The following is a 26,519-nucleotide window of genomic DNA, read 5'->3' as shown; positions in this document are numbered from 1 at the left end:
TCAGTTCCACGCCCGAACTGAATCAGGAGAAGGAGACAACTGCAGAGAGCGGCAGATGGCCAATCTACTGAGAAGTACCTAGCTCACAGGTTATTTCTCACGTCCACTTCCTGCGACTGACTTAGGTGTCAGCCCAGAATCCCCCTCCACCCAACAGGGCAGTCTGAGGAATTGAGCAGCCCGCCAGCACTGTGAGGATAGTGAAAGGAGAGCCGTATGGTGGGGTCCAGCACCTGAAACGGCAGGCGGTCGTGTTGTCAATCCGCCTGCCAGCGGCTCCTCCCACCGAACCAAGCCGGAAAATTTCCAGGGTTTGCAGGCCTAAACGTCTTCGGCCTGTGGAAACAACCTAGAACATCGGGCAGCCAGCAACATTAGCGTCATCCTGCTCCACGACTCGATGTTTGCTTTGCACCCTTCCGGCACAGCATCGTCGCGCTATGGCCGGCAAGAAGAAGACCAAAAAGCCCGCTGCAAACCCGGCGCGTGGGTTTGCGACCACGTCCATAGCGTCGAAGCCTAGAGTCGACCCCGCTGAAGCTGCCGGCCGCAGCGATGCCGCTAACCTTGGCACCCCGGCAGGCAAGCCCAACGGCGATGCTGCGGCCCCGCCGAGCACCGATGCCCCGCCAACCGCCGCCTCCAATGCCGATGCCAACACGGCAGCACAAAATGCGCCGAAGCAGGACCTGACCCCCGAGGAGTTCGAGAGGCACCTGGAAGAGTCGGAGTTGCAGCAGTTAGTCGAAAAGTATGCCCAGAAAGTGCGGCGGGATGTGCAGCGGCAGAAGGCACGCCTCGAAACCGACAGGCGCCTGCTCCGGGCGGCAGCAGAGCCCATAAACATCAAAAAATGGCTGCCGCAGGAGCTGTTGGACCATATCATGGGCATGATCCAAGCGGAGGGCCGGTTTGCCGCCTCTAGCGTTTCCTCTGAGGGAGCATCTAGTAGGCTGCCCCCCGAGCAGGACCTCATCGTGAAGCTGTGGACCCTGCAGGAGACGCTCGAGGGCGCTGGCTTTCCAGCCGACAGGATACAGCCAGCGCTGCAATTCGTCTTGGATATTGCGCCCAGTCTCTCGCCGAATGGCAAGGGGGATTCCATCTGGGGTCTCGAAGAGGTGCTCGACTGGCTGGCAAGGGAGTGTTCCCCCGAGGAGCTGCCGGACTACTCGGGGCGCAAAACAGGCAGCAAATCGCAAAACGGTAATTAAGGATACTTACTTGCACTTCTCCTAGAGCTAGCTGGTCTTACACCTCATAGGCACCCCGAGAGACACTCCCTCCAGGTCAGGCACTCCGGTCGAGTTCGGGCCCCGGCCCGGCTCCAAGGCCAAGGGGGCCGCGCTCAACCGGTCTCACCCGCCCTCGCCGAAACGGCCGACCGTGACATTCGATGAAGATATTGAACCCGACCAGCTGCTTCCTTTCTATCTCGACGCCAAGACGAAGCTGTTTGCCATCCAGCGCCCACGCCAGGACACCGCCAAGCGCAAGGGGCCGAAGGAGAAACCGGAGAACCCGAGCGATCAGGAGGAAGCGCTACTGCTAGCGAAGATAGACCGGATCGAAAGAGATGTGCTGTTCGACAAATACGTGGCCGAACAGCAATGGCGGGCGAAGAAGATCGAACTGGAGAAGGAGTACGCCTCGGCGAGGGCCGAGGAGAAGAAAAAGGAGGCAGCAGAAGAGCCTCCTCCCCCACCAAGCGAGCCAGATGATGTCAATGCGGAAGCTGAACGTATCGCGGCCGAAGTTCTTGCCGAGGGCGACGACGACGACGACGCGATCGCCGGCTTGTTCGCGAGTCTCCCCGTGAGCGAGGTTGATCCCGAAACGGGCAAGACAAACACGGTGGTGCAAGGAACCGACGGTGCCAAGATCACCATCCGGGACTTTGGAGAATGGACCGGGGTGACTCCGATGCGGGCTCTGGAAGAGGCCTGCCGCTCAAGGTAGCTCCTCCCAGCCTGACCACCACTCCGGATGTGCTGATGCCATACAGGGACTCCTCCGTGAGAATATCGTACCATGTCCTATCCGACGTCGTTTTTGCGAGGCGCCATGCGGTCAACATCGTCTGGTCGAAGCCGCAGGAGATTCCACCTGCCCCCGAGATCGCAGAACTCGAAGTGTTCACGTCGCCTACGCAGTTCGTCTACAAAATGATATCCGTTGCCACCCCAGATGCGAAGCAGTCCGAGGCCTACATTGCGACCGCAGCGTTGTTCTGTATCTTTGGATCCTCGGCCAAGGATGAAAAGGTCGCGTTGCGATTGCCTGGCCCGTTCAAGGACCTATGGTCTGAGTATGCGGAGGCAAAGAAAGACAAGGCCGACGAGCAAGATCGGGCCGTCCTCAGGCGTCTTCGAGACCTGGTGCGCACGCGGATGGAGCAGGAGCTCGAGGACGGCGTGCTCGTCCAAGGCTTCAAGGGGCGCGGCCTGGCCAAGAACCAGACAGATTCGGAGCAATCAGACCAGGAACGGGCGAAGCGGCAGCCGCACGATCCCGAATACTACCGAAATATCTGGCTGCAGAAGAGCAGCACGCCCAAGTTTCGACAGATGTTGGTGAGTTCGACGTTCGAGTGATTAGATGTCCGTGGCGGCTTCTGACTTGCGCAGGAATCGCGCATGCAACTGCCTATGTGGCAGTTCCGCCAGCAGGTCGTTGACGCGGTCGAGAGGGACCAGGTCGTCATCATCTGCGGCGAGACGGGATGGTGAGCATTCATGCCTTTTTCCTCTGACCCCGCTGACAACAAGCAGTGGAAAGAGTACGCAGGTGCCTGCGTTCCTCCTCGAGCACCAGTTGCTCCAGGGCAAGCCGTGCAAGATCTACTGCACCGAGCCGCGGCGTATCTCGGCCATATCGCTGGCTCGCCGTGTCAGCGAGGAGCTCGGCGAAGGAAAGGGAGACCTTGGAACTAGCAGATCCCTCGTCGGCTACTCAATTCGCCTCGAGTCCAACACGGCACGGGAGACGCGCCTTGTCTACGCCACAACCGGTATCGTCATGCGGATGCTGGAGGGTTCGAACGACCTGGAGGAGATAACCCATCTGGTGCTTGACGAAGTTCACGAGCGCTCCATCGACAGCGACTTCCTCCTCGTCGTGCTGAAGAAGCTGCTGACACGGAGGAAAGACCTCAAGGTCGTGCTGATGTCGGCCACCGTCGATGCCCAGCGCTTCTCCGAGTATCTCGACGGCGCACCGGTCTTGACCGTTCCGGGACGAACCTTCCCCGTCCGCGTTGCTTACCTGGAGGATGCAGTCGAGTTGACCGGGTACACGGTCGATCAGCGCAAACAGGAGAAGCTGACCGAGCTGGACGACGACGTGGAGCTCGAGGTGGACACCTCGTCCAAGCCGGAGCTGCTGAAAGAGCTGAGGCAGTATTCCGCACGGACGCGAAACACGCTTGCGCAAATGGACGAGTACCGCATCGAATTCGATCTAGTGGTCGAACTGATATCGAAGATCGCAGTCGACCCGGAGTATGAACCTTACAGCAAGGCCATTCTGGTCTTCCTTCCCGGTATTGCCGAGATCCGGACACTCAACGACATGCTGCTGGGCGATCGCTTCTTCGCCGACAACTGGCTTGTGTACCCGCTGCATTCGACCATCGCCACCGAGGAGCAGGAGGCCGCCTTCCTCATACCTCCGCCGGGCATGCGCAAGATCGTGCTGGCGACGAATATTGCCGAAACGGGTATCACCATCCCGGATGTGACATGCGTCATAGACACGGGCAAGCACCGAGAAATGCGATTCGACGAGCGTCGCCAGTTGTCACGGCTGGTCGACTCGTTCATCTCGCGTGCCAACGCGAAGCAGCGCCGTGGTCGTGCGGGGCGTGTCCAGGAAGGGCTCTGCTTCCACCTCTTCACGAAATATCGTTACGACACCTCCATGAACGACCAACAGACGCCAGAGATGCTGCGCCTGTCGCTGCAAGACTTGGCCATCCGGGTCAAGATCTGCAAGATTGGTGGCATCGAGGAGACGCTGAGGCAGGCGCTGGACCCTCCGTCGCCGAAGAACATCCGCCGCGCAATCGACGCCCTGGTCGACGTCCGAGCGCTCACGGCCACGACCGAGGAGCTCACGCCGCTCGGCGTCCAGCTTGCGCGTCTGCCGCTTGACGTGTTCCTGGGCAAGCTCATTCTGCTCGGAACCGTTTTCAAGTGTCTGGATATGGCCATCACCGTGGCAGCCATCCTGTCGTCCAAGTCTCCTTTCGTGGCTCCGTTTGGCCAGCGCAATCAGGCCGACTCCGTCCGCCGGGGCTTCCGCAAGGGCGATTCCGATCTCTTGACGGTCTACAATGCGTACTCGGCCTGGAAGCGCGTGTGCCAGTCAGCGACGGGCGGCGGCGCCGAATTCCAGTTCTGCCGCAAGAACTTCCTCTCGCAGCAAACCCTAGCCAACATAGAGGATCTCAAGGGCCAGCTCCTCATCGCAGTTGCCGACTCCGGTTTCCTGCAACTGACCGCGGACGAGCGGCAGACGCTTAGCAGGCTACGCTTCAGCGGGCGGCGGCGCCACCAGGCCTTCTTCGAGGTGCCCAAGCGCGTCGACGTCAACAGCGACAACGAGCTGGTCGCACAGTCGGTCATCGCCTGGAGCTTCTACCCCAAACTGCTGGTCCGCGACCCCGGCAGCAAGGGCTTCCGCCACGTGGGCACCAACCAGTCCATCAGCCTGCACCCGAGCAGCGTGAACAAGGGGTTCACCGACCTGCGGTGGCTGAGCTACTACCACATCATGCAATCCAAAGCGTACGCACATTCCCCAACCCTCCCCACGCTCCTTCTCCTCCTCCTCCTCCTGCTGCTCTTCACTAACCATTCCCCCTTCTTTCAATTGCCTTCCGTGCAGATTCTACAACGCGCACGAGACCACTGCGGCTGACCCGTTCGCCATCGCCCTCCTCTGCGGCGACGCCCGCGCCGACCTGCACGCCGGCGTGCTCGTGCTCGACGGCAACCGCGCCCGCTTCGCCCTGCCCGACTGGAAGTCCGCCCTCGTCGTCAAGACCCTCCGCGCCCGCCTGCGCGACTTGCTCACCCGCTGCTTCCGCTACCCGGGCCGCCCGCTCACCCCGCAGCACGAGCGCTGGCTCGACGCCTGGCAGCGCGTGTTCGCGCTCGCGCAGGAGGCGCGCGAGAGGGCGGCTGCTGCCGCGGCTGTGTCGGCGGCGGCGGCTACGGTGACGGTTGTGGAGGGCGGGACGTGGGAGCGTTAGTGGCGCTTCTGAGTTCTGACTTCTGCGTGGGTAACCAGGGAGGAAGGAGGGTGTGGTGGGCTCGGCGGTGGGGATGGGGGGTTCTTCTGGTGGGTGGGTGCTTTAGCGTTTTTAAGGGGATGGTGGTGGCTCTCGGATTGGAAAGGGGCGGTTGAGAAGGAAGTCGTTCCTGGATGTCTCAAAATGGATTCTGGGACTATGGCGTGAGAAGGGTGGTGGCGGACGCGGAATCCTGGAGATGTCACTGAGAGCTTGTACGAGTATGCCATGCATGATAGAACGAGCGGCTATGCTACTGTATTCGAGGGATAGAAAACAATGCGTCACTTGATGTGTGTGTCGCCCGTTTCCGGCCCTCTTTTCACCCCCTCATCTCCCTCACGGCTCCGCTGTCCTGGCTGTCCTGCCTCCCTCCCTCCCGGCAACCCCTATCCTGGCCTGGCGTGATCACCAGGCATCTATCTGTCTGCGCTGGCCCGCTGGGATTGACAACACGATCCTCAATTCTGCCTCTCTCCCTGGTTGTGGCCGACAGGTTGGTTGCTGTGAACAATGTGTCTGACTTGCGCCTGGCTTAGCCGCAACCGTCTAAGTGCAACCGTAACGGTCTGACCATAACCGTAGGGCTGTTTTGCAACAACAACAACGGGCTCGAGTCCCTGTGGGGTGAGGAACACTATGGTTGCGGCGGGATCAGGCGGGTGTTGCGTGTCATGAGGGTATTGGGATGTGTTTTTTGGGCTGGATTCCCTTTCCTTTCCCTGTCGGAGGCAATGTCACTGCTTTCGGGTCTTGGGTAACTGCTTTCGTGTCTTGGTCATCCGCGGGGCGCTGTGTTCAGGTAATTAACGTCGGGTTGTGAGCTCGGCCGTGAGGGAATCCAGCGTCTGGCGAGCTGTGGTGCCTGCGGCTTATAGATTGGTGGCTTTGATCGTTGTTCTCCGTTTTGGCAGCGCCATTGACGTCTGTTTTCTCGTGCCTCTCCAGCTTCCCATTGATCCTTTTTATCTCCTATCAACTCTTCCATCGGTGCCAGGGGGTGCGAGGGGCGAGAATCACCTAAGCGCCGGCAGTTGACTGTATGGTAAATAGCACAAGAATCCTGGTTCGCCGCCAGTCCGAAACAACCCTGCCGCCGACGTGCATATTTACATGCAGCTCCCGCGTCCCCCACCCTCCAGTCCAGAATGGCATGTTTACCGACGATCAGCGCTTAACTGGCTTCGCAAGTGAAAGGAGACCTCAACTTGATAGGCGGCCAGCAATTGTTCCAGTTCACACCGCAGCGGGCTCGAAGCAGCAGGCGCGAGGCTTGGGCTCGCGCTCGGGGTTCAGGGGCTGTGCCTGAGGCCGTCTGGTTGGTCTCTCTCGCGAGATATCTCATGGCCCCAGCGCACCACGCGAGCTATACATCCCACCGCCCATTGGGTCCCAGAAGGTCCGTCACGGGACAGGAACGACTTTCCCAGAGCCCCTTGCTGCTCTCATGTGTTCGGGGGTGGGGCTGTGCTAGGGCCCCATGGGGGTCCCTCTGCAGGGCACTGCATACGCATGCACTATGTGTCAGACTGCTGGCCTGTATCCGAAACCGAGAGACGAGAGCCAACGATCTATGCAGGTAGGGTTCCGACAGTCTGGTAACCGCGCAGTGTCTGACGTAACATGGGTGGCCGGGCCCAAGGCAGAATGCCCAGGCACTCCCCAGGCGGTGTTTCCCCCTGTGTTGAGCCTAGCGACACGTGGGCAGAGTCACCTTCAGGTCTGCCACTCACGTGTCTGTCGCTCACGGCAGTCGATTCATTAGAGAGGGGCCCGGCCATGTCTTTTGGACCTGCAGCCCCGGGTCCTCGAAGGGTCGGCAGCCACGCTCCAGCCTCGATCGAGCCTCTCGGAACAGTTCCCGAGGGGGGACAGTGGCCCAACGGCCATTGACCGATGGTGCGGAGGTCGTATTCACATGGGCATCACGACAATTAAACCCCTAGGGGAACTCCTATGTGGAGGGTCGCGATGTTGTAGGCCCGTTAGGCCGTTGAGAAGGCTCAATAGGCTCTTGAGCGGGCTCTCGCTAGCAGAGGCATAACACGATTCTGCCTCCCGGTGAGGAGGCAAATGGATGTATTTAAGGTGCCCGGATGAACTCGATTCTTTCTCTGTTTTCTTCTTTTGGGTAACGCAAACGAACTGGCACTCAGTCAGTAACGCGGTGCTCCGGACTCATCAAGAAACCTAGCCGTACAACTGCGCTTCCAACTCTGTTCCCTTCAGCCAAATTTCCACAGCCGCACTGCTCCCAAGGCCTCTCCGCGGTCTTCGCGGCCCGGACGAGCCTGGGTCGGACCCGGACGCCGAAGCTCGAGTCCGGCGGCGGTCGCGGCAGTCTCACATCACATCCCCAGAACGCCAAAGAACACCGCGCGATGTTCCTTGGGCTCTTGTTCTGCTTCCGACCTTGGCCATCTCGAGCTTCAAAACAACAGAACCAAAACGACCCGACCGGGACCGCACAACCCAGTCAGCAAAACCGCATTCACTTTACATTTGCGTCAACGAGCACCGCCGACACGGTAAGTTGTCTCCAACAATCCCCCTTCCCCGTCGCCTTCGCTCTCTCGAAACTTGTGTGAAGCTGAAGCTGACTGTTGACCGCAGACTGGCGAAGACGCTGAAGAAGACAAGAAGCGCTGCAAAAACCTCTTCTACGAGTACGCATGCGGCCACTTCGCGTTCGTGATCCCCTCGCACTACGGGAAGTGCCGCGGACGGCAATGCCAACCTTCCCGCTTCAAGAAGCGCATGCTCCCGCTGCGCTGCGCAGACTGCGGTGGGACTGGTGGGTGGCGGGGTTGATACAACCGGGGAATGGAGACGACAAAACTTGGGTGTATTTGAGGAGAGCCCGGGTAGGAGAAGGGTCTGGGCCTGGGCTGGGGATAGGAGGGGGGACGGAGGTTTAACAGGTACGCGGTCTCGGGTTCGCAACTTTGGTCAGTGTTCGGAGGCATATTGGCAATGGGTTTGGAAGGGATTTCGATCGGCTCTTGGGAGATTGACTCATGACGGACAGGCCTGGCAATTGTCTTGGGAATGGAGCATTGGACGGCTCGGGAGGCGTTTTCACTTGGACTACGAATGGACCTGATCGGTTCTGGGAGATTGACTATTAGAGGACAGGTCTGGGACTGTTCTTGGGCACGGAACGCTGGGCTCTTGGTGAGGAATTTGGAGCTGGCTTGGAACCGGACTGGTCAGTGGTTTGATTCAGTCTTCTAGAGAGCAAATCGGGCTCAGTGCCCCTTCCATAAATATAGTTGGAAATGAAATGACAAGTCCCTTCATCTCGCCGTTGGGGTGTCTTTCTGCCGCCTTGACTCAATGTGTCGTATTTCCAAAACTGAAGTGTGATCATTCCGTTGTCTCAAAAATCATCCGTGCGCCCCAGCCACGGTGAGAAAGCCTCACCTCTTCTAGCGGGGAATCGCCGCTGCTGATCTTCCACAAGCAACATGCGTCACAGCATCCCGGATACCAGACATCACTCGTTTGGGTGGGCATTCCCACGTTCAACGCTGCCTACATAGGTAGTTACTTGACGTCAAATCCCCGTTGCGTTGCCATCTCTGCTTCACCATCCACTCGCCCTTGCCTTCTCCTCCCCTATTGTTCTCCAACGCGATCCCCTTTACCGCCCCATTCTCCCACTTCTCCCGGCCCTCCAGAGCTTCGTTGTCCTCCCCTTGAGACCTAGCACGTCTGCCACTGCAGATAGTGCACCTGCGTGAAGCGCAGATCCGTCGAGTCGACCTACACGGCAGCAAACGACGAGAGACAATCTCGTTAACCATACACATTTCTCACAACAGAGCGTCTCTGGCTCAATTAAACCAGATCGACGGCGGCCTGTGAAGGAAAGGGGGGAGGGAAAGCAGCGAGTCCACCCCAGGGCGATGGATCCGAGGGACCTTACCGTCATCAGGGCCGGCTCGGTGGCGTTCATGGGCGAGATGCGGACCTCCGAGTTGATGTTGAGCAGGCCCTCCATGCCGCAGGGCGACCAGACGGTGCTCTCGATGCCGAACTGGTCCGTCTTGAGGTAGTTGTCGTCGAAGGGGCCTTTGATGGTCATGGTGGAGAAGACCTAATTTGGGAATTCCCCAAGGGTGGGTTCGGTTAGTCTCAGCGGGAGAGTGACAAACAAAAACATCTGCCAGTGGGGTCTGATAGAGGGAGCAGTGTGCGGAAACAGGGAGGGAGAATGCGGAAAGGGGAGCCACTTGCCTGGCGCGAGTCGCCGGAAAAGTAGTAGGTCGCCTTGCAGGTGCCCGTGTCGCCGGTGGGGATCTGGGCGTAGCCGCGGTAGTCGGCCTTGAAGACGGAGAACTGCCAGCCGGAGGGGTACTGGATCTTGACGTTGAGCTGGCAGTTCTTGCGGTACTCGCTCGGCGGGATGTTGTTGCCCGCCTGCGCCACGAAGCTGTCGTACAGCAGTGTCAGCGTCGTCAGGTCCGACGACAGCTGGCCCGACACCGAGCCCGCCGGGCAGCCGGAGCCGGCGAAGGCCAGGCCCTCGATGGAGACTTCGTGCCCCGAGGGGCCGCTGGCAAAGCCGTCGACGACGATCGGCGTCGCCGTGGCAAGGCCGGAGAAGAGGGCGATGAGGTTGGTGAGCTGCATCTTGGCGAGTTGTTACTGAACTTCGTGGAGAGCTGGATGACTTGTGATGTTCAGACTGTGTTGACTGAGTGAGGACAGACATGTCTGTGCCCTTTATACGCGATTTCAACGTTGGAGATTGTCTCGATTGGCATAGCTGCAGTCTTCTTCGTGTAGCAAACATGTTGCTATTCTCGGCCGTCTACACCCGTTGAAAGAGAGCGTCAGTCCACCCCCCCAGCGACGATGTCACCACAGACAAGCCACCGACTGCGGATAGGAGGTCATGAGACGCAAACTAGTCAGTTCTTCGAGTCTTGATGGCTTGCTCCTAGGGCACGGACGGAGCACGATAGGACGGAGGCAGACCACAGCGGCGCAGAGCAATCTAAAGAAGGATATTAACAGGCCCGCACACCGGGGCCGCACCACCACGAGGTAATATATTCCCGTACCTTATCCTCTGCTTGGTACTATTTTCGGCAAACGAGCTTCCCTTCCTGCTGCGAGCTATCGGATCTCAGCTGCGATGAGTAATAACCGCTGCTACCACACAGGCAAACCCGATATTAGACAGACATACGACGACCAAGGAGATCTCAGCATTAGAGAAACCCCGCGGCGAGCTGCCTCTCTTCATACCTTGCACTTCATACAGCCGGATCTCCCTTCTAGGAAATTCGCAACCAACCCCAGCCTCTCAACCGCCCGCTCTCGCGTTGGCGATGATCTGCCGTCCAAGAGGACCGGGAACCGGGCACCGGGCGACATGACCACATGATCAGAGTTAAGAGCAGACCGCATATATGAGTCTGAACCCGGTTACTGGCAAATGGCAAGTGAGGTTCATTTATTGCGGGAGCGGGGGAGGCGGCAGGAATCCGGGGAATCCACGACGCCGAGAGCCAGCGACTTGGCCGTGGCCTTGGAATAGGCTAAAGCGAAAATAAACAAGCTGACCTGCCCAGATGTGGCCCGTCGCTACAGTGGGCGATGTGATGATCAGAGCATGTATCTGGCACGTCACTATGGCATGTTGGCAGCATGTCTGATAGGCTGATGGTGAAAGATGGGTTCCAGCCCTGGCCTACTCGCCTACTCGCTCTCCAGGTCTGCGAGGAAGGGAAAAGGGGCAAAATCGGTACAGCTAGGGTTAGGGTTACGGGCTCCTCAGTCAGGGGATTCCGGGAGTTGAGAGGGCTGGCCGAGGGTGGCAGTCCTCCGCCGCTCTTGGCCCAGAAGCCTCCATGATAAGCTTGCTTTCGGGTATGGATTCTTCTCATTGACAGATTCGCTGTGGCCGCCCTAGGCGTTCAGGAACTGCTCTGAAAACTGAGTGAATCCTTCCCATATCGCGACTCTCTCAGTCGGATGCCCCTGTTTCACTCCGGTACGCGTATTGCATGTACATACAACACAAAATCGGTAACGTACACAAGAATCTACGTTGTTCATATTCATCGCTTGGCGGTAGCACCAATTCCAGGGAAATGATAATGCGGACGTTCAGGTGCAATGCCCACTTCCCGCCTGTATTTGGGTAAGCAATCTTTGAGCTCGCCAAGTGTCGAGTGACTACATTGAAAGCGGCGGGTATAGGAGGAGTGGAGGCGGCTGTAACTCGAGACTGAATCCGGTTATCTTCATCGCCCATGGTATCAACGGACTAGTCGTCCAGGAGGGGTGGAACAGTAAATACAGAGAAGATGGCAGATAAAAGCTCATTGACCATGCGTGCGGGCCTACTATTTCGGGCAGCACTCCAAAAATCCTTTAAAACACTATCCAGGCCGGGAAGCTTCCGTTCCCCCGTGAATTGGGAGGACAAGTGATGATGACATGAGTTGTGTGAGAGCAAGGCTTGTGAAAGGAATAAAACAGGCCCAGTCTCCGTTACGCAAGGGGTACTGATCCCGATCAGCTTCTGCCTACACCGCAACTCCAAGTACGCAAACGGATAGCCATACAAATAGCCATATAAGTATGGATTAAATAAAAAAAGGGGGGGTATTACGTTGATTAGTTCATGATTCGTTCACAGGGCGGTCACACGGCATCTCGAAGACCCTGTTAGCCTGCGGCATCTCAAAGACCTTACGGGGCAGGGGCATTTCATGGACCCCAAGCCAACCTGGCTCTTCGGCCAGCTTTTTCACATCATGATATGAGCCACCAACGTCGGGCTGAATGGCGGGTGGCACCGACCCTTCTGCAGAGACCTTCGGCCCAGCCCTTCTTCTCCGGCGCCAGAACAACACGGCAGCCGTCACCACAGCCATTCCGCGCAGGGCCGAACCTACGGCAACGTCTGCGATCGCGGCAGTCGAGAATGTGGACGGCGACCCCGACGACTCGGTACAATCATTCCCGCCCAAGTTGAAGGCAGCCGTGGCCGTCAGGTTGCCCACGGTAACCGGTGAGGTAGGTGCCGTGGACATCCTCGGCGCTCAGGGCGGTCCAGGACCCTTTTCAGGAGCGCTACCAGTCGTTGAGGCTGGCCGCGAGCTCGACGTCGCCGGGCGGGGCTGCACGGTCACGGCGCCGACGGTCGGCGGGTATGTTAGCGTCAGGAAGACCTTCTTCCTTCTCCTAGTTACCCGCCGAGGAAGGCGTCCCGGAAGAAAGAAGGCGCGGCCGAGCCGAGCACGTACGCGCCGGTGCCGCCGTTGAAGCAGGGGAAGTACAGGACGGGCGCGGCGGTGAATGACGGCGAAAGCGTGAGGTTGAGGCGGCGGGAGGGCACGTTGACGGGGCCGACTGGGAGTTAGTCGCGCCGCGCTCATGATTGCAAAGGTGAGGGCCGAGGCCGACGCGACGATGCGGCTATAGCGCGGGGAGGAGTCGTTCCAAAGGTAGTGGCCAAGGGAGGCGTTGTACGAGACTGGAAGGTGCAAGACGATACTATCGTAGGTAGATTTAGGGAGCGTAAGATAGGAACCTACAGGGTTCGAGGATAACGGAGACGCCGGCCAAGGTGATGGACGAATTCCCCTGGGCGAGCAGACCCGTGATGATGGCGGCGGGGCGGGACTCAAAGGGCGAGACGCCTGGGAAGAGGTGAACGCCGATTTCCTGGAGGCTGACAGGCGTGAGAAGATCACCGTCGAATGCGAGAACATCACTGAGCACGCGGTTGCGGTTGCAGCCGTCACACAGGAGCGACCCTGACATTGTCGCACGGGGCACTGCAGAGTCGATGTGAAGCCTGAAAGAGCTGGACGCAATCGTCCCTTGGTCTCTCAGAACCTAGGAAGCCATGGTCGAATTGATAATCGATGCGTCTCCTCTGTGAAGTCTTGGAAACGGTTGGGGGCTACAATACTGAGATAACCGGTCAAGATGGGGTGTCACGTTCCGTCCGGATATTCGAAGATCTGATCCGCGCTCTCGATAACAGAAAGCGAGTGTCCCCTGACGCCCTGTTTCAGCCCGTGACACGGCGGCTTGAAGGATATCTTGTTGGCGATCCCTTCATCGGTACTTTGGAGGTAGGTGCAAGAGGCGCAGTGGGAACCGAGTTGTTGACCGCGCAGTAGCCAGCCGTGGTGACGAAGCTCTCCCACATGCGGCCCGGAAAAAGAGCGGTTTTGGGCTGCGAGCCGAGCGGGAAAACAACCTGGAATAGTATGTATATATCTCAAAGCGAACCAGGATACTCGGAGGCTGGGGTAGGGGGGGGGAGGGGTCATTCCATCATGACTGTATCACTGAGCCAATTTTTTTGAGACATCCTCCTCGGACCGTAGGCCCTGCCCTCCCGGACCGTATCACGTGATATCCGCCCACCACACTTTGATCAGTCTGCCCACTACACTCTGGATCTCTGGCTCTCTGGCACTGGAACTGGCTGAATCGCTTAAAAATGCAATAAAATCCAGAGAGCCGAATCTTGTTTTTTCTGACTAAGCAATGCTGACTAAGCTGCAACCTTCGCTCGTTCAGTTCAACGCAGTTCAACAACCAATCTATCGATCCATCGCAGTGTTCTACTACATCGTAGTCAATCGCATATAGCCAAGCCGTCGATTGGCCAGTTGCCTGGTAAGCCAGGTTCTGAACGGCTATACGTACGTGAGATGCCTTCAATTACTTACCATTGTAATAGCTATAGCTATAGCGGACTTGCAAGTGCCTGGATACGAAGACGACAACGACCTTGCCGAGCTTACGCCTAATCCTCTGTCAAATCCTCCTCCTAGTTATAAGCTTCTTTCCTACTACTACGACTCCCTCGATAAACTTGTCAACGATCTGTAGGACTAGGCCGTAGAAGCTCTCTTTGGCGTTAGGATTCTTCGCTATAACAACTATATAAAGGACTTTGGCTATATACGGGTCGATTTCGCCTATATATAGGACAAGATACGGCCTAGCGAAGTAATTGCTAGGTAGTTATTATCGACAACGAAGACCAACTGCCCTTAGCAAGCTATAGCTAAAGCACTTGCTTCTAATAGCTATTGATGGACCTTGGAAATCTAGGAAGGATACGAAGGCTATAACTATCTATCCGCTAAAGGCCGCGAGGATATTACGGTACTTCGAAGGTTTAAACTAGAATATGAGGCCTTTATTGCGACCTATATTGACTGCCCTACTATTACGAATCGCTAGCTTACTAAGGCCCTTTAGGTATAGTTCCTAGGTATCTTATTTACTAGAAAATAGCTCTAGAACATTCGACGTTATATATAATAGGCTTATGATAATGGGTATACCCTGTTCTAAGGTACAATGAAGATGCTCGACGATTGGGCTGTCCTATATAGAGTCCTCTAGTTAATGGAAGATCCTAATAAGCCTAAGGGCCTAGTATAGACCAACGACTTCTATAAGCAATAGTAGGCTCTAAATCTATAGGTTCAAATATACGACAATATATATAAGACGAATAATAAGGGGCTAGCGTTCTTCTAAGTTGTCGGTATCGGTAGTTTAAACAAGGTTTTTAGCTATATATTTAGGCTTATCAACAACGAATGACAAGAGGGCTTCGACTAGCTAATAGACTAAATCAACGCCCTACGCTATAAATTTGGAATTAATCCTCTATAGGTTACTATTACCGACTTCGATATAGCGTTGAAGAATACAATTACACACGTTTACCTAGATATAAAGCCCTAGATCTACATCTTCTATATTAATAAGAACGTCGTTTTACAGATTAAGCGTAAGTAGAATAAACAGGTGGCAAGAGCTGTCTTTATAGCCTAGTAACAAGCCTAGCAACAAGCCTAGCCTCCTAGAACCTAGCCTTCTAGAACCGCCCTCAATTTTGACGATGACGATGACTAAGTTGTCGAGAGGATCAACCGCTTAGCTATATAGGGCGAAGATCTTAGCCCTCTTCTAGAGACTATTGAGTACTCCTACGCTAGCTTATATAGGCTTTAGGTTTATATACTTTATACATCTACGTTAGAAGGTTTCCAAACTATATAGGAAAAGCTAATAGCCTTCTTCGCTATATAGCTAGCTATTATCTAGTATATTAAGATGACTTACCTCCCTATAGCTTATCAATAGGTAGCCTATTATACTAACTACAACCCTAATTTCGGCTATCAAACTATATCGCTAGTCGAGTCAACTAACTAGTTCCTTAAGAGCTTTCTAGTCATAGGGAACAGTACTATTAAATAGGCTATTGAGCAGTCCTTTGTAATAGTTAATGCAATAGAGGAAGCGATCTACGAGGTACAATAATACTAAAAGAACTATCTTAGACGCGATTTCCTTAGCTAGGCGTAGCTCGGTAATACCCTAGTTGCTATCGCCTTATAGACGATGAAGATAGTTACGAAGGAACATCGATATATACTAGGATCATTACTATCGACAACTAGGCTACTACGATAGCCTTTTGCTCCCTATATAGGGAGATTTACTAAGCAGTTTGGTATCCCTTACTAGTATAAGCTTCTTCAACTCTACGAGGATAAAGTGGCGCTTTAAAAGGTCGATTTCTATCTATATTAGTGGCTAGATAGATCTCTAGCTAATGAGGACCACTATTTGCGGTTCTACGAGTTTGACTAAGTCGATCAGTTGCATAGTCGTCCCCAGCATTTATAGCTGTTCGCTCCCGATGTATAGGCACTATGGTCTACTGCTCCCCTCTCTACGCGAGCTACATAGGCTGTTCTCCCTTCGTAGGTGACAAACCTCCAGCCGTCTATACGCCGGAATGCGTCGGTGTAGGAGGGGGTCGACCTGAGCCAACTAGATGACAACGAGGTTATCCCTAATAGCTAGCCAACTACTAGAGCGGCCAGGGGGGGGCGCGTAAGCACATGGGGCAGGGGGGGCCGCGCAGGCACCTGCGTAGGCACCTGGGGCAGGGCGGTCAGAGGGCTGTACGCAGGGCTGTACGCAGGGCAGGGCGTAGGGCAGGGAGCAGGGCAGGGAGCAGGGCAGGGAGTAGGGCAGGGCGCAGGGCAGGGCGTAGAGACTGTAGCTTAGTCATCCTGCTTAGTCAGAAAAAAACAAGATTCGGCTCTCTGGATTTTATTGTATTCTTGAGCGATTCAGCCAGTTCCAGTGCTAGAGAGCCAGAGATCCAGAGTGTGGTGGGCAGACTGATCAAAGTGTGGTGGGCGAATTGGGAAAAAAGCGGGGCGGATATCATGTGATACGGTCCGGGAGGGCAGGGCCTACGGTCCGAGGAGGATGTCTCATTTTTTTATAGCCAGAGAGGCAGATGCGAGAAAATGGGGAAGAGGAAACAAGAAACAAGTGAAACGTCAAGACTTCCTTCCCAGAAGCCTGAGCCCATGCCCCCGTCCAGCTTTTTCATGTTGGCGAGTGACGGACCCTCGCAGCGCTGCTGCGCCACGCATCTTCAGCAGGCAGCATGCAGCATTGTCACAGAATTCACTCTCGTTTAACCGTACACTAGCTCGTATAAGGTGTGCACACAGGTAATTGCGTATGTACAGTGCACGCACACGGTGCCGAAGAACCCGAGCTTTCATTGGAGGGTCTTGGCGCCCAGAGATCTGTCAGCGTTGACGGGCTGATTGGGTCCCGAGAGAACGGATCCAAGTTGCGCCGGATGACACAAGCACACGACCAGGTACGTACAGTAAGGAGCTCGCACAGCTCGCACGGCTCGCGCCGTTCGGGCCGTGTATGTGCATGGCCGGCTCGTCTGGGAAAACTGGAATGGCGCCCTCCGGGCCCGCGCCGGGGGCTTCAGGAAGCCGACAGTGGGCCGGCGCGAGGGACTTTGTTGTCCCGTGGCGTTCGATTGGCGCCATCGAGGGATCTACACGACGGATTACTGTGTATGGAGCATGTCTGCCACAGTCCTCCGTTAGCGCCCGCACTCAGGCACTCGGGGGGGCAAACAGGCCCACAAGCCCCGTTGAAGAGCGGCTGTACTGTGTACACTCGTTAGTCGCTTGCTTTGACAAGCGAGCACAAAGCCGACGTGGAGTTTCGTTTCCTCCGTCCCCCGTCCTCCATCCCAATGCCGTCGTCGCCAGTGGAGCTCCGTGAGATGGGTGCAGAAGCGCTCAAAATCCCACCCCACATTCTTCAACTTCACCATGGCCGTCTGGCGATTTGGCGCCCCTCGGTACTCTCTGCTTCGTAGAGATGCCCTTGCGGCAGACCAATCCGCGACCGACGCGACGGCGTCCCCACCGAGGTCGCGCTTCGCCCTCGCCGATGTCTGGTCGTCCCGGAGACTGCGCCTCTGGGTGCCGGTCCTCTTGACGGCCATGGTGCTGCTCGTCTCTGGCAGCCGCCGCTTCCACACGCCCTCGGTGCGCACCTGGCGGCCGGCGACCGACGGGACGCCTGCGGACGAGCGCCGCCCCGAGCCGCCGCCGGTGACATCCAAGCCGCCGCCCTTGCCAAGCCCGGCGCCCCCGAGCCCGTCTTGGCCCGAGGGTCCAGCCCTTGCCGGGTCCGTCGACTGGTCGCGCTTCGCCTATACCCAATATGTCACCGACCTGCATTATCTGTGCAACTCGGTCATGCTGTTTGAGCGGCTGCACCATCTCGGGAGCCGGGCCGGCCGCGTCATGATGTATCCGTCGCACATGTTCGACCCGACTGCCGCCGACGGCGGAACAAGCGTCGAGGCACGGTTGCTGAGGAAGGCGCGCGACGAGTACAACGTCCGGTTGGTGCCTATCCAAGTACAGCGCCGAGATGGCGGGGATAGTATGTTCCAGTTCTCCCGCTCCACATAGCATGTCCCCCCACCCCTTTGCTGACTGAACCTGTCACTTGGACAGAGACGTGGGCCGAATCCTACACGAAACTGCTCGCCTTCAACCAGACGCAGTACGACCGCGTTCTCTCGCTCGACTCGGACTCGGTTGTCTTGCAGCACATGGACGAGCTCTTCCTGCTGCCGCCCTGCCCGATGGCAATGCCGCGCGCCTACTGGCTATACCCGGAGAAGAAGGTGCTCTCGTCGCAGGTCATGCTGCTGCAGCCGAGCGAGGCCGAGTTCGCGCGCGTCATGGACAAGATCAACGCGGCGGCCGACGACGACTACGACATGGAGATCGTCAACCAGCTGTACGGCGACAGCGCCATGGTGCTGCCGCACCGCCCGTACGATCTGCTGACGGGCGAGTTCCGCCACGACCCGGACGAGCACGCCGCGTACCTCGGCAGCGAGCGCGAGAAGTGGGATCCCGTTGCCGCCTTCAACGAGGCCAAGTTCCTCCACTTTTCTGACTGGCCCCTGCCGAAGCCGTGGCTAGTATCCGAGGCGCAGAGGCTGGCTAACCAGCCCAAGTGTCATCAGCGGGACGGCGGCGTGGAGTCGTGCGCCGAGAGAGAGATATGGAATGGGATATACGCCGATTTTGCGGAGCGGCGCAAGGTACGTGTGTCACCCTTACAGAACCCACGACATCGGTGTTGCTAACAACGCTTCGCAGCGGGTGTGTGGAACGGGGCCCGGCAGGCCGTGGCGACAACGGCGGAGGTGACGCTCTGTATATAGCCCATGGTGGATGCGTTGATTTTGGCATAACCCTGGATGGAAGATATCTGGAAACTATTTCGTCAATTGGGTGACTACGGCGGCGTTGTGGAGGGTACCTGGGGCTTGGCGGCGTTTAGATCTCTCTCAGTTTTGGGGGCTGTACATACGGAGTAGAGTCGGCAGTGTATGATCCGCGGGCAGAGCTGCTGGTGCATTCACGGATAGAACAGACCTGTAACTTAAACGGCTGGTGTTCCGTTCATGCTTTTCCGGACGTGGCTCGAAGTCTTGGTCGACATATCATTGTTCTTCCTCAAGGTGCCAACTGTGTTTAGCCTGAACAGCTTTACGCAGTAAGTGCGTTGACGGGCAATGACTTGGCAGATCGGCACTACAGGGTGGTGCCGCCTCTGGGCAACGAATTGCATCTTGGCGATCCACAAGTCCTTGAGGGCAATCTCCGGAATATTTTGTTTCTCCTTCCTTGGCTTTGTAGCCCTTCATCGAGGAGCTGTGGTTTCACGCCTGACTTCTTTTGAACTCAACTATCCGTTCATTCGCGGCAAGTCTAGTTGCCCAGATAGTGCTTTGCTGTTTCATTGCAGTTCGTGCCAAGAACGTCCTCTCTTGGATCATGGACAAGTGCGGTTCGAACAACTGAACCCTCGCTCAGCCGGTCGATGCCTCCTGTTGATGTTAGCTTACATTCTGGATGCTCCGGAGAATTCGCACAGCTTTTGCCGTTCACGTTTCTCCGTATTAGTTAGCCATGTCGTTGACGATCAATACCTAAATAGCCACGCTATACATAGACAGGGTTATGACATCGGACTCTCGCCGCGAATCAGCAGCCGCTCCGCTCCATGTCGGTAACTGTCAAAAGGTAGCTACTGTGTATGTTTCGGGCCCTTGATTTGGTGCCTGCATCCCGGGGGAGTACAGCACACTAGTGTACAAACTCTTCTCGGCGAGTTCCTCAAGAAGCAGACGCCCAGCCCCACCAGACAAATGCTCACAGCGCGGTCAGCTTGCAGGCCGGCCGGTTGGCATCGAGGAGGACCAGGTCTTGGTCTCATGCTAGTCACTTACGGAAGAGACACGGGCTCTAACTACGTCTCCCGGCACCGTGTGGCCAATTTAGCTAATCACACATTGTTGCTTGCTTTTCTAGCCCTGATGAGAGTCAACTACCTCGATGAGAGTAGCATGCAAGGTGAGCACCAACAAAACAACGGTAATTGCCAACCAACCCCGCTCCCGCATGTGCATCGTGTTTCTCTGCTAGCAACAAGAAGCATGTCAGCCGGAACAAAGACACCCGATTCAGCGGCAATCATCCTCAGCCATGCCACGCCAACGGGCGAGTCCGCTCCCTCCAGCGACAGCAACAACAACAACGACAACCGCAACAACGCCCCGCCGCCCAAGCCCTACTCAACCTTCCCCGCTTCCACCCGCACCTACCTGACCTATCTCCTCGGCTTCACCATCACCCTCTCCACCCTGACCGCCACCATCTACTTCCCGCTCATCTCCCTGCTGAGCATCCAATTCGCGACCTCGACGCAGCTGATCAACCTCACCGTGACGGCCTACGCCGTGGCCCAGGCGCTCGCCCCAGCGCTGTTCGCCTCACTGGCCGACCGCCTGGGCCGCCGGCCCGTGCTGCTGGGCCTCGTCGCCCTCTACGCGGCCGCCAGCCTCGGCCTGGCCCTGCTCGCGCTGAACCTCCGCTGTGCACAGCAGCAGCAGCAGCAGCAGCAGCAGCCACCGCCGCCCGCCGGCAGCGCCTACGCCGCGCTCGTGGCCCTGCGCGTGCTGCTGGCGGGGTTTACGCTCCCCGAGACCGCGAGGGCGGTGGTGGGGAATGGGGAGGTCGTTGTGGGAGGGGTCTGGAGCACTTGGTGGGCTTGCGGGCGCCGGCTGTGGAAGAGGCAGCGGCTGGGCGAGGAGAAGAAGAAGGGGGGACCAGCGGTGCAGCGGAGCGACGCGGAAGCGAAACCGAGATGGAACTTCAGGGACGCGATCGCGCCGTTCCGGATCATCCTCCACCGAGACGCCTCCGCGGCCCTGTGGATGGTGGCGTCGTCGTATTCCATCTACTACACCTTCCAGGTAGCCATCCCCGTCATCTTCGACGAGGTCTATGGCTACAACAACCTCGAGATCGGGCTTGTGTTTCTGCCAGGTCTCGCGGGCATGACCATCGGCGGCATTGTAGCCGGAAAACTGATCGACCGGAACTACGCCGTCACCGCCAGGAAGCATGGCTTCGAGCCGCAGGATAAGGGAAAGCACGATTTGTTCGAGTTCCCGATCGAGGAAGCCAGGTACCGGCATTGCCTCGCCTTCATTTTGCTCGAGGTACTCGTTGTCATCGGCTACGGCTGGGCGGTCTGGGCCCGCGTCCACCCTGCCGTCCCTATCGTCTTGCAGTTCTTCGCCTGCGCCCTGTCGACTTTACTAAACCATACGGCGAGTGCTTTGCTCGTCGACATATTCCCAAATGCCTCAAGCTCAGCATATGCCTCTGGGCAGCTCATGAGATGCGGGCTAAGCGCCGCTTCAGCCGCCGTTCTTCAGCCCCTGTTGGACGCCGTGGGACGCGGTTGGTATTTCACCATGTTTTCACTATTTACAGGCATCTCTTGCGCCCTGTCAGTTGTTGTTAGCCGGCGGAAGGGACCGGACTGGCGGCGGAGGCGGCTCACAAGAAGCCGTTGAAGCCGGCTCACGGTGCTTCGCGGGCGGCATTGATTTTTTAGGATCCACTACGTGGAATAGAAACATCACAGATCTGGAGGCTCAACGACGATGTGTTGAAATGTGGTGCTGAACAATCTACGATTCCCTTGGCTCCACGGATTGCCGCCGAAGCTTAGGAGGGAAAAGGTAGAAAAAGCATTCCATCGGCATTTTCTGGTAGTAGCACTTCTTCTCGATCCTTGATGCGCCTCCTCAGGTCTTGACCCGACTGCCCGCTGCGGCGCGCCCCCGGCTGCGGGTGGTCCCGAACGGGTCCGCCGGGGCGGCTAAGCATAGGCTAGGAAGAGACACCACGGGTGCATGTTGACCCTGCATGTCGCACCAATGGCGACTGGCGGCAATCCTGCGAGAAGCAGGGGGGAAGTGTCAGGCGAGCATGAGAGTAGAGCTCAGCTGTCATGAGGTCTCCCGGCGCGGCGCCTCAGGCCTGGTGCCTTCTAGTTTCCCCTTGCAGACCCAGACTAACCAAGTCTGATTTCTGGCCTTGGAACCGCCTTCAGCGAGCCCGATTTTCCTCTTCACCTAATTAGATACCTTCCGGTATTCCGTCGTCCTGCAGATGCGACTGAGGGGACTGAAACCCAAATGGTGCGTCACTTCGCCTGCTTTCGTCCCCGCCTAACCCACAGACCGGGTGTACTAATCATCGTACGTTGTCATGTCGTGCACTAGTTCAGGCCGTTCAGGGTTCGGAAAAAAGTCAAGGACAAAGATAGTGCCCGGGCGCAAACGACTCTATCACCGTTACCTACCGAGACCTCTGGCTCGTCTTCCCCGTCCCGCGAGCCCTCTCCAAGTGGAATTCCCATTGACAGCAATGCCGACTCCTCGACCCGCGAACAGGAAGCGTCCCTGGTTCTTCCAACTCCAGGGCGTGACACGTTGTCCCCGTCCCAAAATCCTCACTCGTCAACCCGGGATGCCGAGCCCTCTGGAGAGGACCCGTTGGGCCTGACATTGGTGCACCGGCCCCGCGGGCAGCGCAGGGCTGACATCGTCTTTGTCCACGGCTTGGGCGGGAGCAGTCGCAAGACATGGTCCCATAACCGCGATCCAGAGCTCTTCTGGCCTCTGAAGTTCCTGCCTTCCGAGCCCGAGATTAATGAAGCGCGTATCCTGACTTTTGGGTACAATGCGAACTTCCGGCCTGGGAGCGGCAGGAACAAGATGTCGATCCCTGAATTCGCCATGGATCTGTTGTGCGATCTGAAACACTACAAAGACGAGCCTGTTGAGGGACTGGAAGAGCCGCCTATGGGCGAGGTGAGACACCCCTTACTCCAGGAAGAAGTCGGTGAATGGCCTGGTGGTTAATGCGACCGGTGTTCCGGGCAGAGACCCATCATATTCATTGCTCATTCCATGGGCGGCTTAATCGTGAAAGAGGTTGGTGGAAGCTTATCGAGGAACACAGGAATCGCTGCTGAGCCTGTCTTGTCTGCGGGTCTGTAGGCCTGCGTTAACGGTCGTGGCGACCCGGCGTACAGGTGCATCGCCAGAGCAGTCTCGGCCATCATCTTCCTCTCAACGCCGCACCGCGGCTCCAATCTAGCCAAGACTCTGAACCGCATCTTGCAAGTGTCGCTTGCAACCAGCCCTATGCAGTTCATTGCCGAGCTCGCGCCCGGCTCCCACACCATCCAGGATCTTAACGAAAAGTTCAGGCACATTGCCCCATCCCTGAACATTTACTCGTTCTACGAGACCCGCCCGACGGCGCTGGCGTTTAATACAACAAAAATTGTACGTTTATCCAGTTCATCTGATGCTGGGCTTATCTCATATCCGTCTCCTCAGATGGTCTTGGAGAGGGACTCCTCGGTGCTGGGCTATCCGGGCGAGATCGCGAGGTCGTTGGATGCGGACCACCATGGCGTGTGCAAGTACACAAGCCCGTCGGACCCGCGGTATATTAGCGTGAGGAACGTACTGAAAGCTGTGGTGGGAAAGATCAGCTCAAGCGGTATGTCGTCGATTTTCTGATCACACACAATGAAGCTTCTTCCGCATCGCTCGTATGCCGACATTAGCAGATTCTGACTGCGCGAGAAACAGGAGTTTCCCCGGCAAGGTCTACCGTGTCAGATTTCGCGCAATATCTTGGTCTTGTTGAATCACCCTTGGCAGACTGCAGCTTCTTCCGAGATCGTTGGACCCCTGGCACATGTGCTTGGATCCTTGGTCACTCGAGTTTCACTGCGTGGCTTGAGGATCCCAGGCCCAAGCCGCGAGTTCTCTGGATGAACAGACATGCTGCCAGTGGGAAGTCGGTTCTCACGTCGTTCATCATCAACCACATCGTCCAATCTGGGCTGCCCTGTCACTATTTTTTCATCCGTCTTGCATCGCCGGAGAAGCGCGGCGTGAGCATGATTCTGAGATCTCTCGCACACCAGCTCGCACAATCAACGCCGGCATATGCAGAGAATATCCGGCAGCTGAAGGCTGCAGGTACCGACCTTAGGACGGCAGATTACCGGACACTATGGCAGTTGCTGTTTGTACAGGCTCTGTTCAAACTGAGCCAGGTCGATCGACCGCTCTACCTGATCATCGACGGCATAGATGAGGCAGACCAGCCAGCGGCGGTCATCAAACGGTTCACAGACCTGCGCCTCGCACCGCTTCCCATTCGGCTTCTGGTGGTCGGCCGCAATACGCATGAGACCTCTTTGGCGTTCCAAAAGTTGGCAAAGCTGGTGGACACGGAGACGATCCGCATTGACGGTAACACCGCTGACTTTCGAGCGTACATCGACCACCAACTTGAAGCGAAGCTTGCTGGCGACACCGCAACCGAAGTCCCGGGAACTGTGGCCCAGAAGATCGGCAACGGCTCCTCCCACGCTCTACCGGCTGATTCTCACACCAGAGACGCAAACTATGGGTTACCTTCTCCAGTGGACTTGGAAACCTCGCCCTCCAGCAGCAATGACAGTCCCTTGTGGAGCCAGAATTCGGAAGGGACCCTACATTCCGGTTTGAAGACCCCAAACACGCCGATATCCCCTGACAGGACATCCTCCCCTTCCCATGAGAAGGCCGAGGCGGAGCCCAGTGGCGGCCAGCAGCCTGAGTCCACCGAGAAGTTCGAATCCATGACCATCAAGCAGACCCTTGGCCATCCAGGCCTGGCGTTTCCCATAGATGATGCAGTCATCGATGGTCAGTTTAGTTAGCAGCTCCCCCGGTTGCACAGTTCAAATCTAACACTCATTGACAGCCCTCCCGCCCGACCGAACCTTCGTCTCTGTTGCACACTTCGGAACCGGTGCATGGGCAGTCACAGGAAAACTGACCGCTCGTGACCCTGATGGCTGCGAGGAGTATTACTTCCTCAAGATCGCGTATGGAGAAACTGGCCGGATCATGCTTGGCGGCGAGTACGAGTCGTCGAAGACGATCTACCAGATCATGCCGGATTTCATCCCCAAACCGATCGGCTACGGCAAGTATTATTCCTCCCGGGAATGGGATACCTACTTCTACCTCTCCGAGTTCATTCATGTGGACATCGTGGTGCGCTCGCCAAACGCGGCCGAGTTCACCAGCCGCCTTGCGCAGATGCACAAGCTGAGCAGGTCTCCGACGGGGAAATTCGGGTTCCACGTACAGACCTGCGACGGGGACAGGGCACACGTCGTCGACTGGCAGGACAGCTGGGCCGTGTTCTTCAGGAACCTGTTCCTGGGCGTCTGTGATCTTGACCTCAAGCGGAACGGGCCGTGGCCGGAGTACGAACTCGCCATCAAACAGGTGGCATACAAGGTCATCCCCCGCCTCCTCGAGCCCCTGCAGGCAAACGGCCGAGAGCTTAAGCCGTGCATCATTCACGGCCACCTCTGGGACGGAAACGTGGGAATCGACAGTGCCACGGGACAAAGCATCCTCTTTGACGCGGGCTCGTACTTTGCCCACAACGAAATGGAACTGGGACACTGGTAAGTTGTCAGAACCGGCCCAGGCCCAGGGCTCCGGGCCGGCCCACCGAGATTAGGATCCACCAGCTTGATGCCCAAATGCCGCCCAAGACTAGGCTCCTAAGGAGTCTCCCTCTCTCACAATACAATATCATCACCACTACGATTGATCCCAGTTGTATATATTGCCTATATCGCGACAGCTTCATCTTCTTAAGCCTACGTAGTGGTTCTAACAATTAAGAGTCTTATTAGCTTAAAAACCTACTTCTATCTCTAAATATATAGCCCTATATATAGCGTTTAATAGCAATTGCTATATCTTTGAAAGCCAATATAAAGACTAATATTATCTTAGCTAGCCTAGATAACTAGGTAGCTTAGAACTATAAGTTTATTAACAAGGCTAAGCATCTCGATCTACTTAACTACTTTGAATATAAGGCGGAGCTCCTCCTAAAGCCTATACTAGCTAATACCTATAATTTCGCCTATAAGCGTATATAGCGTAAGCTCTAAGAATATATTGTTGAACTATAGGCTTCTACATTAGCTATAGCTAATGTAGGAGCTCTAGCCAATCTAGGAGTATCCTTTATAGGCGAGTAGTAGCCTAGTACTACGTCTATAGCCTAGGATAACGATATAGATTCCTAGACCCTCTCTAAGAACAAGGGCCTATAAGAGCAACCTAGTATTAAAGCGTTAAACAGTAGCTTGAGGAAGCTCTATAAAGAGAAGGAGAAGTAGTTTAATAGCAATATTACTATCGTTATTATATAGGTCGAGAAGGACCTAGACTATAAGTATAAGGACTATAAACGTTAAACCAACTATCTTACTTAGATATTGACCTTTATAACTACTATAGTAGCCGCCAACTACTAGTCTACCTACTTTATAGAGTGTACTAACCTTCGAATATAGTATAATAATCTTAAAAAGACTGCTTAGCCAACTATTGAGATAATAA

General features: G+C 56.4%; 8 protein-coding genes across 8 annotated transcripts; 6 read left to right on the top strand and 2 right to left on the bottom strand.

Moving 5' to 3' along the window:
- The first annotated feature begins 31 nt into the window (after positions 1-31).
- Positions 32-5,625, top strand: THITE_2111015 (uncharacterized protein). Its single transcript, XM_003651022.1, has 6 exons — positions 32-1,206; positions 1,265-1,955; positions 2,006-2,573; positions 2,628-2,725; positions 2,772-4,787; positions 4,888-5,625. Exons 1-6 carry the CDS (start codon positions 441-443, stop codon positions 5,252-5,254), a joined length of 4,506 nt encoding a protein of 1,501 aa, XP_003651070.1. The 5' UTR covers positions 32-440; the 3' UTR covers positions 5,255-5,625.
- Positions 5,626-6,773: 1,148 nt separating this feature from the next.
- THITE_116268 (uncharacterized protein) lies at positions 6,774-8,104 on the top strand (the record flags this gene model as incomplete). Its single annotated transcript, XM_003651021.1, has 4 exons — positions 6,774-6,872; positions 7,092-7,269; positions 7,523-7,821; positions 7,907-8,104. 4 exons carry the CDS (start codon positions 6,774-6,776, stop codon positions 8,102-8,104), a joined length of 774 nt encoding a protein of 257 aa, XP_003651069.1.
- Positions 8,105-8,998: 894 nt separating this feature from the next.
- THITE_2127026 (uncharacterized protein) lies at positions 8,999-9,928 on the bottom strand (the record flags this gene model as incomplete). Its single annotated transcript, XM_003651020.1, has 4 exons — positions 8,999-9,058; positions 9,222-9,392; positions 9,451-9,458; positions 9,529-9,928. 4 exons carry the CDS (start codon positions 9,926-9,928, stop codon positions 8,999-9,001), a joined length of 639 nt encoding a protein of 212 aa, XP_003651068.1.
- Positions 9,929-12,566: 2,638 nt separating this feature from the next.
- On the bottom strand, positions 12,567-13,151 carry THITE_2111012 (uncharacterized protein). Its single transcript, XM_003651019.1, has one exon. It carries the CDS (start codon positions 13,076-13,078, stop codon positions 12,824-12,826), a length of 255 nt encoding a protein of 84 aa, XP_003651067.1. The 5' UTR covers positions 13,079-13,151; the 3' UTR covers positions 12,567-12,823.
- Positions 13,152-17,342: 4,191 nt separating this feature from the next.
- Positions 17,343-19,196, top strand: THITE_2111010 (glycosyltransferase family 8 protein). The gene is made up of 3 exons (XM_003651018.1): positions 17,343-18,082; positions 18,157-18,755; positions 18,814-19,196. The coding sequence occupies exons 1-3, from the start codon at positions 17,461-17,463 to the stop codon at positions 18,862-18,864; spliced, it is 1,272 nt and encodes a 423-aa protein (XP_003651066.1). The 5' UTR covers positions 17,343-17,460; the 3' UTR covers positions 18,865-19,196.
- Positions 19,197-20,156: 960 nt separating this feature from the next.
- Positions 20,157-21,584, top strand: THITE_2037799 (uncharacterized protein; the record flags this gene model as incomplete). The annotated part of the gene is made up of 1 exon (XM_003651017.1): positions 20,157-21,584. The coding sequence occupies one exon, from the start codon at positions 20,157-20,159 to the stop codon at positions 21,582-21,584; it is 1,428 nt and encodes a 475-aa protein (XP_003651065.1).
- Positions 21,585-21,950: 366 nt separating this feature from the next.
- On the top strand, positions 21,951-23,609 carry THITE_2142551 (uncharacterized protein; the record flags this gene model as incomplete). Its single annotated transcript, XM_003651016.1, has 5 exons — positions 21,951-22,008; positions 22,498-22,889; positions 22,962-23,012; positions 23,079-23,369; positions 23,424-23,609. The coding sequence occupies 5 exons, from the start codon at positions 21,951-21,953 to the stop codon at positions 23,607-23,609; spliced, it is 978 nt and encodes a 325-aa protein (XP_003651064.1).
- A 1,233-nt stretch (positions 23,610-24,842) lies between these two features.
- On the top strand, positions 24,843-25,559 carry THITE_15754 (uncharacterized protein; the record flags this gene model as incomplete). The annotated part of the gene is made up of 1 exon (XM_003651015.1): positions 24,843-25,559. A coding segment is annotated over one exon (717 nt), but the record flags the coding sequence as incomplete, so codon positions are not given.
- Positions 25,560-26,519: the final 960 nt, after the last annotated feature.

The sequence above is a fragment of the Thermothielavioides terrestris genome, chromosome 1 (assembly GCF_000226115.1).
Source record: "Thermothielavioides terrestris NRRL 8126 chromosome 1, complete sequence".
Taxonomy (NCBI): domain Eukaryota; kingdom Fungi; phylum Ascomycota; class Sordariomycetes; order Sordariales; family Chaetomiaceae; genus Thermothielavioides; species Thermothielavioides terrestris.
Note: the sequence above shows the minus strand (reverse complement) of the source record. Positions and strands in the feature narration are given on the sequence as shown.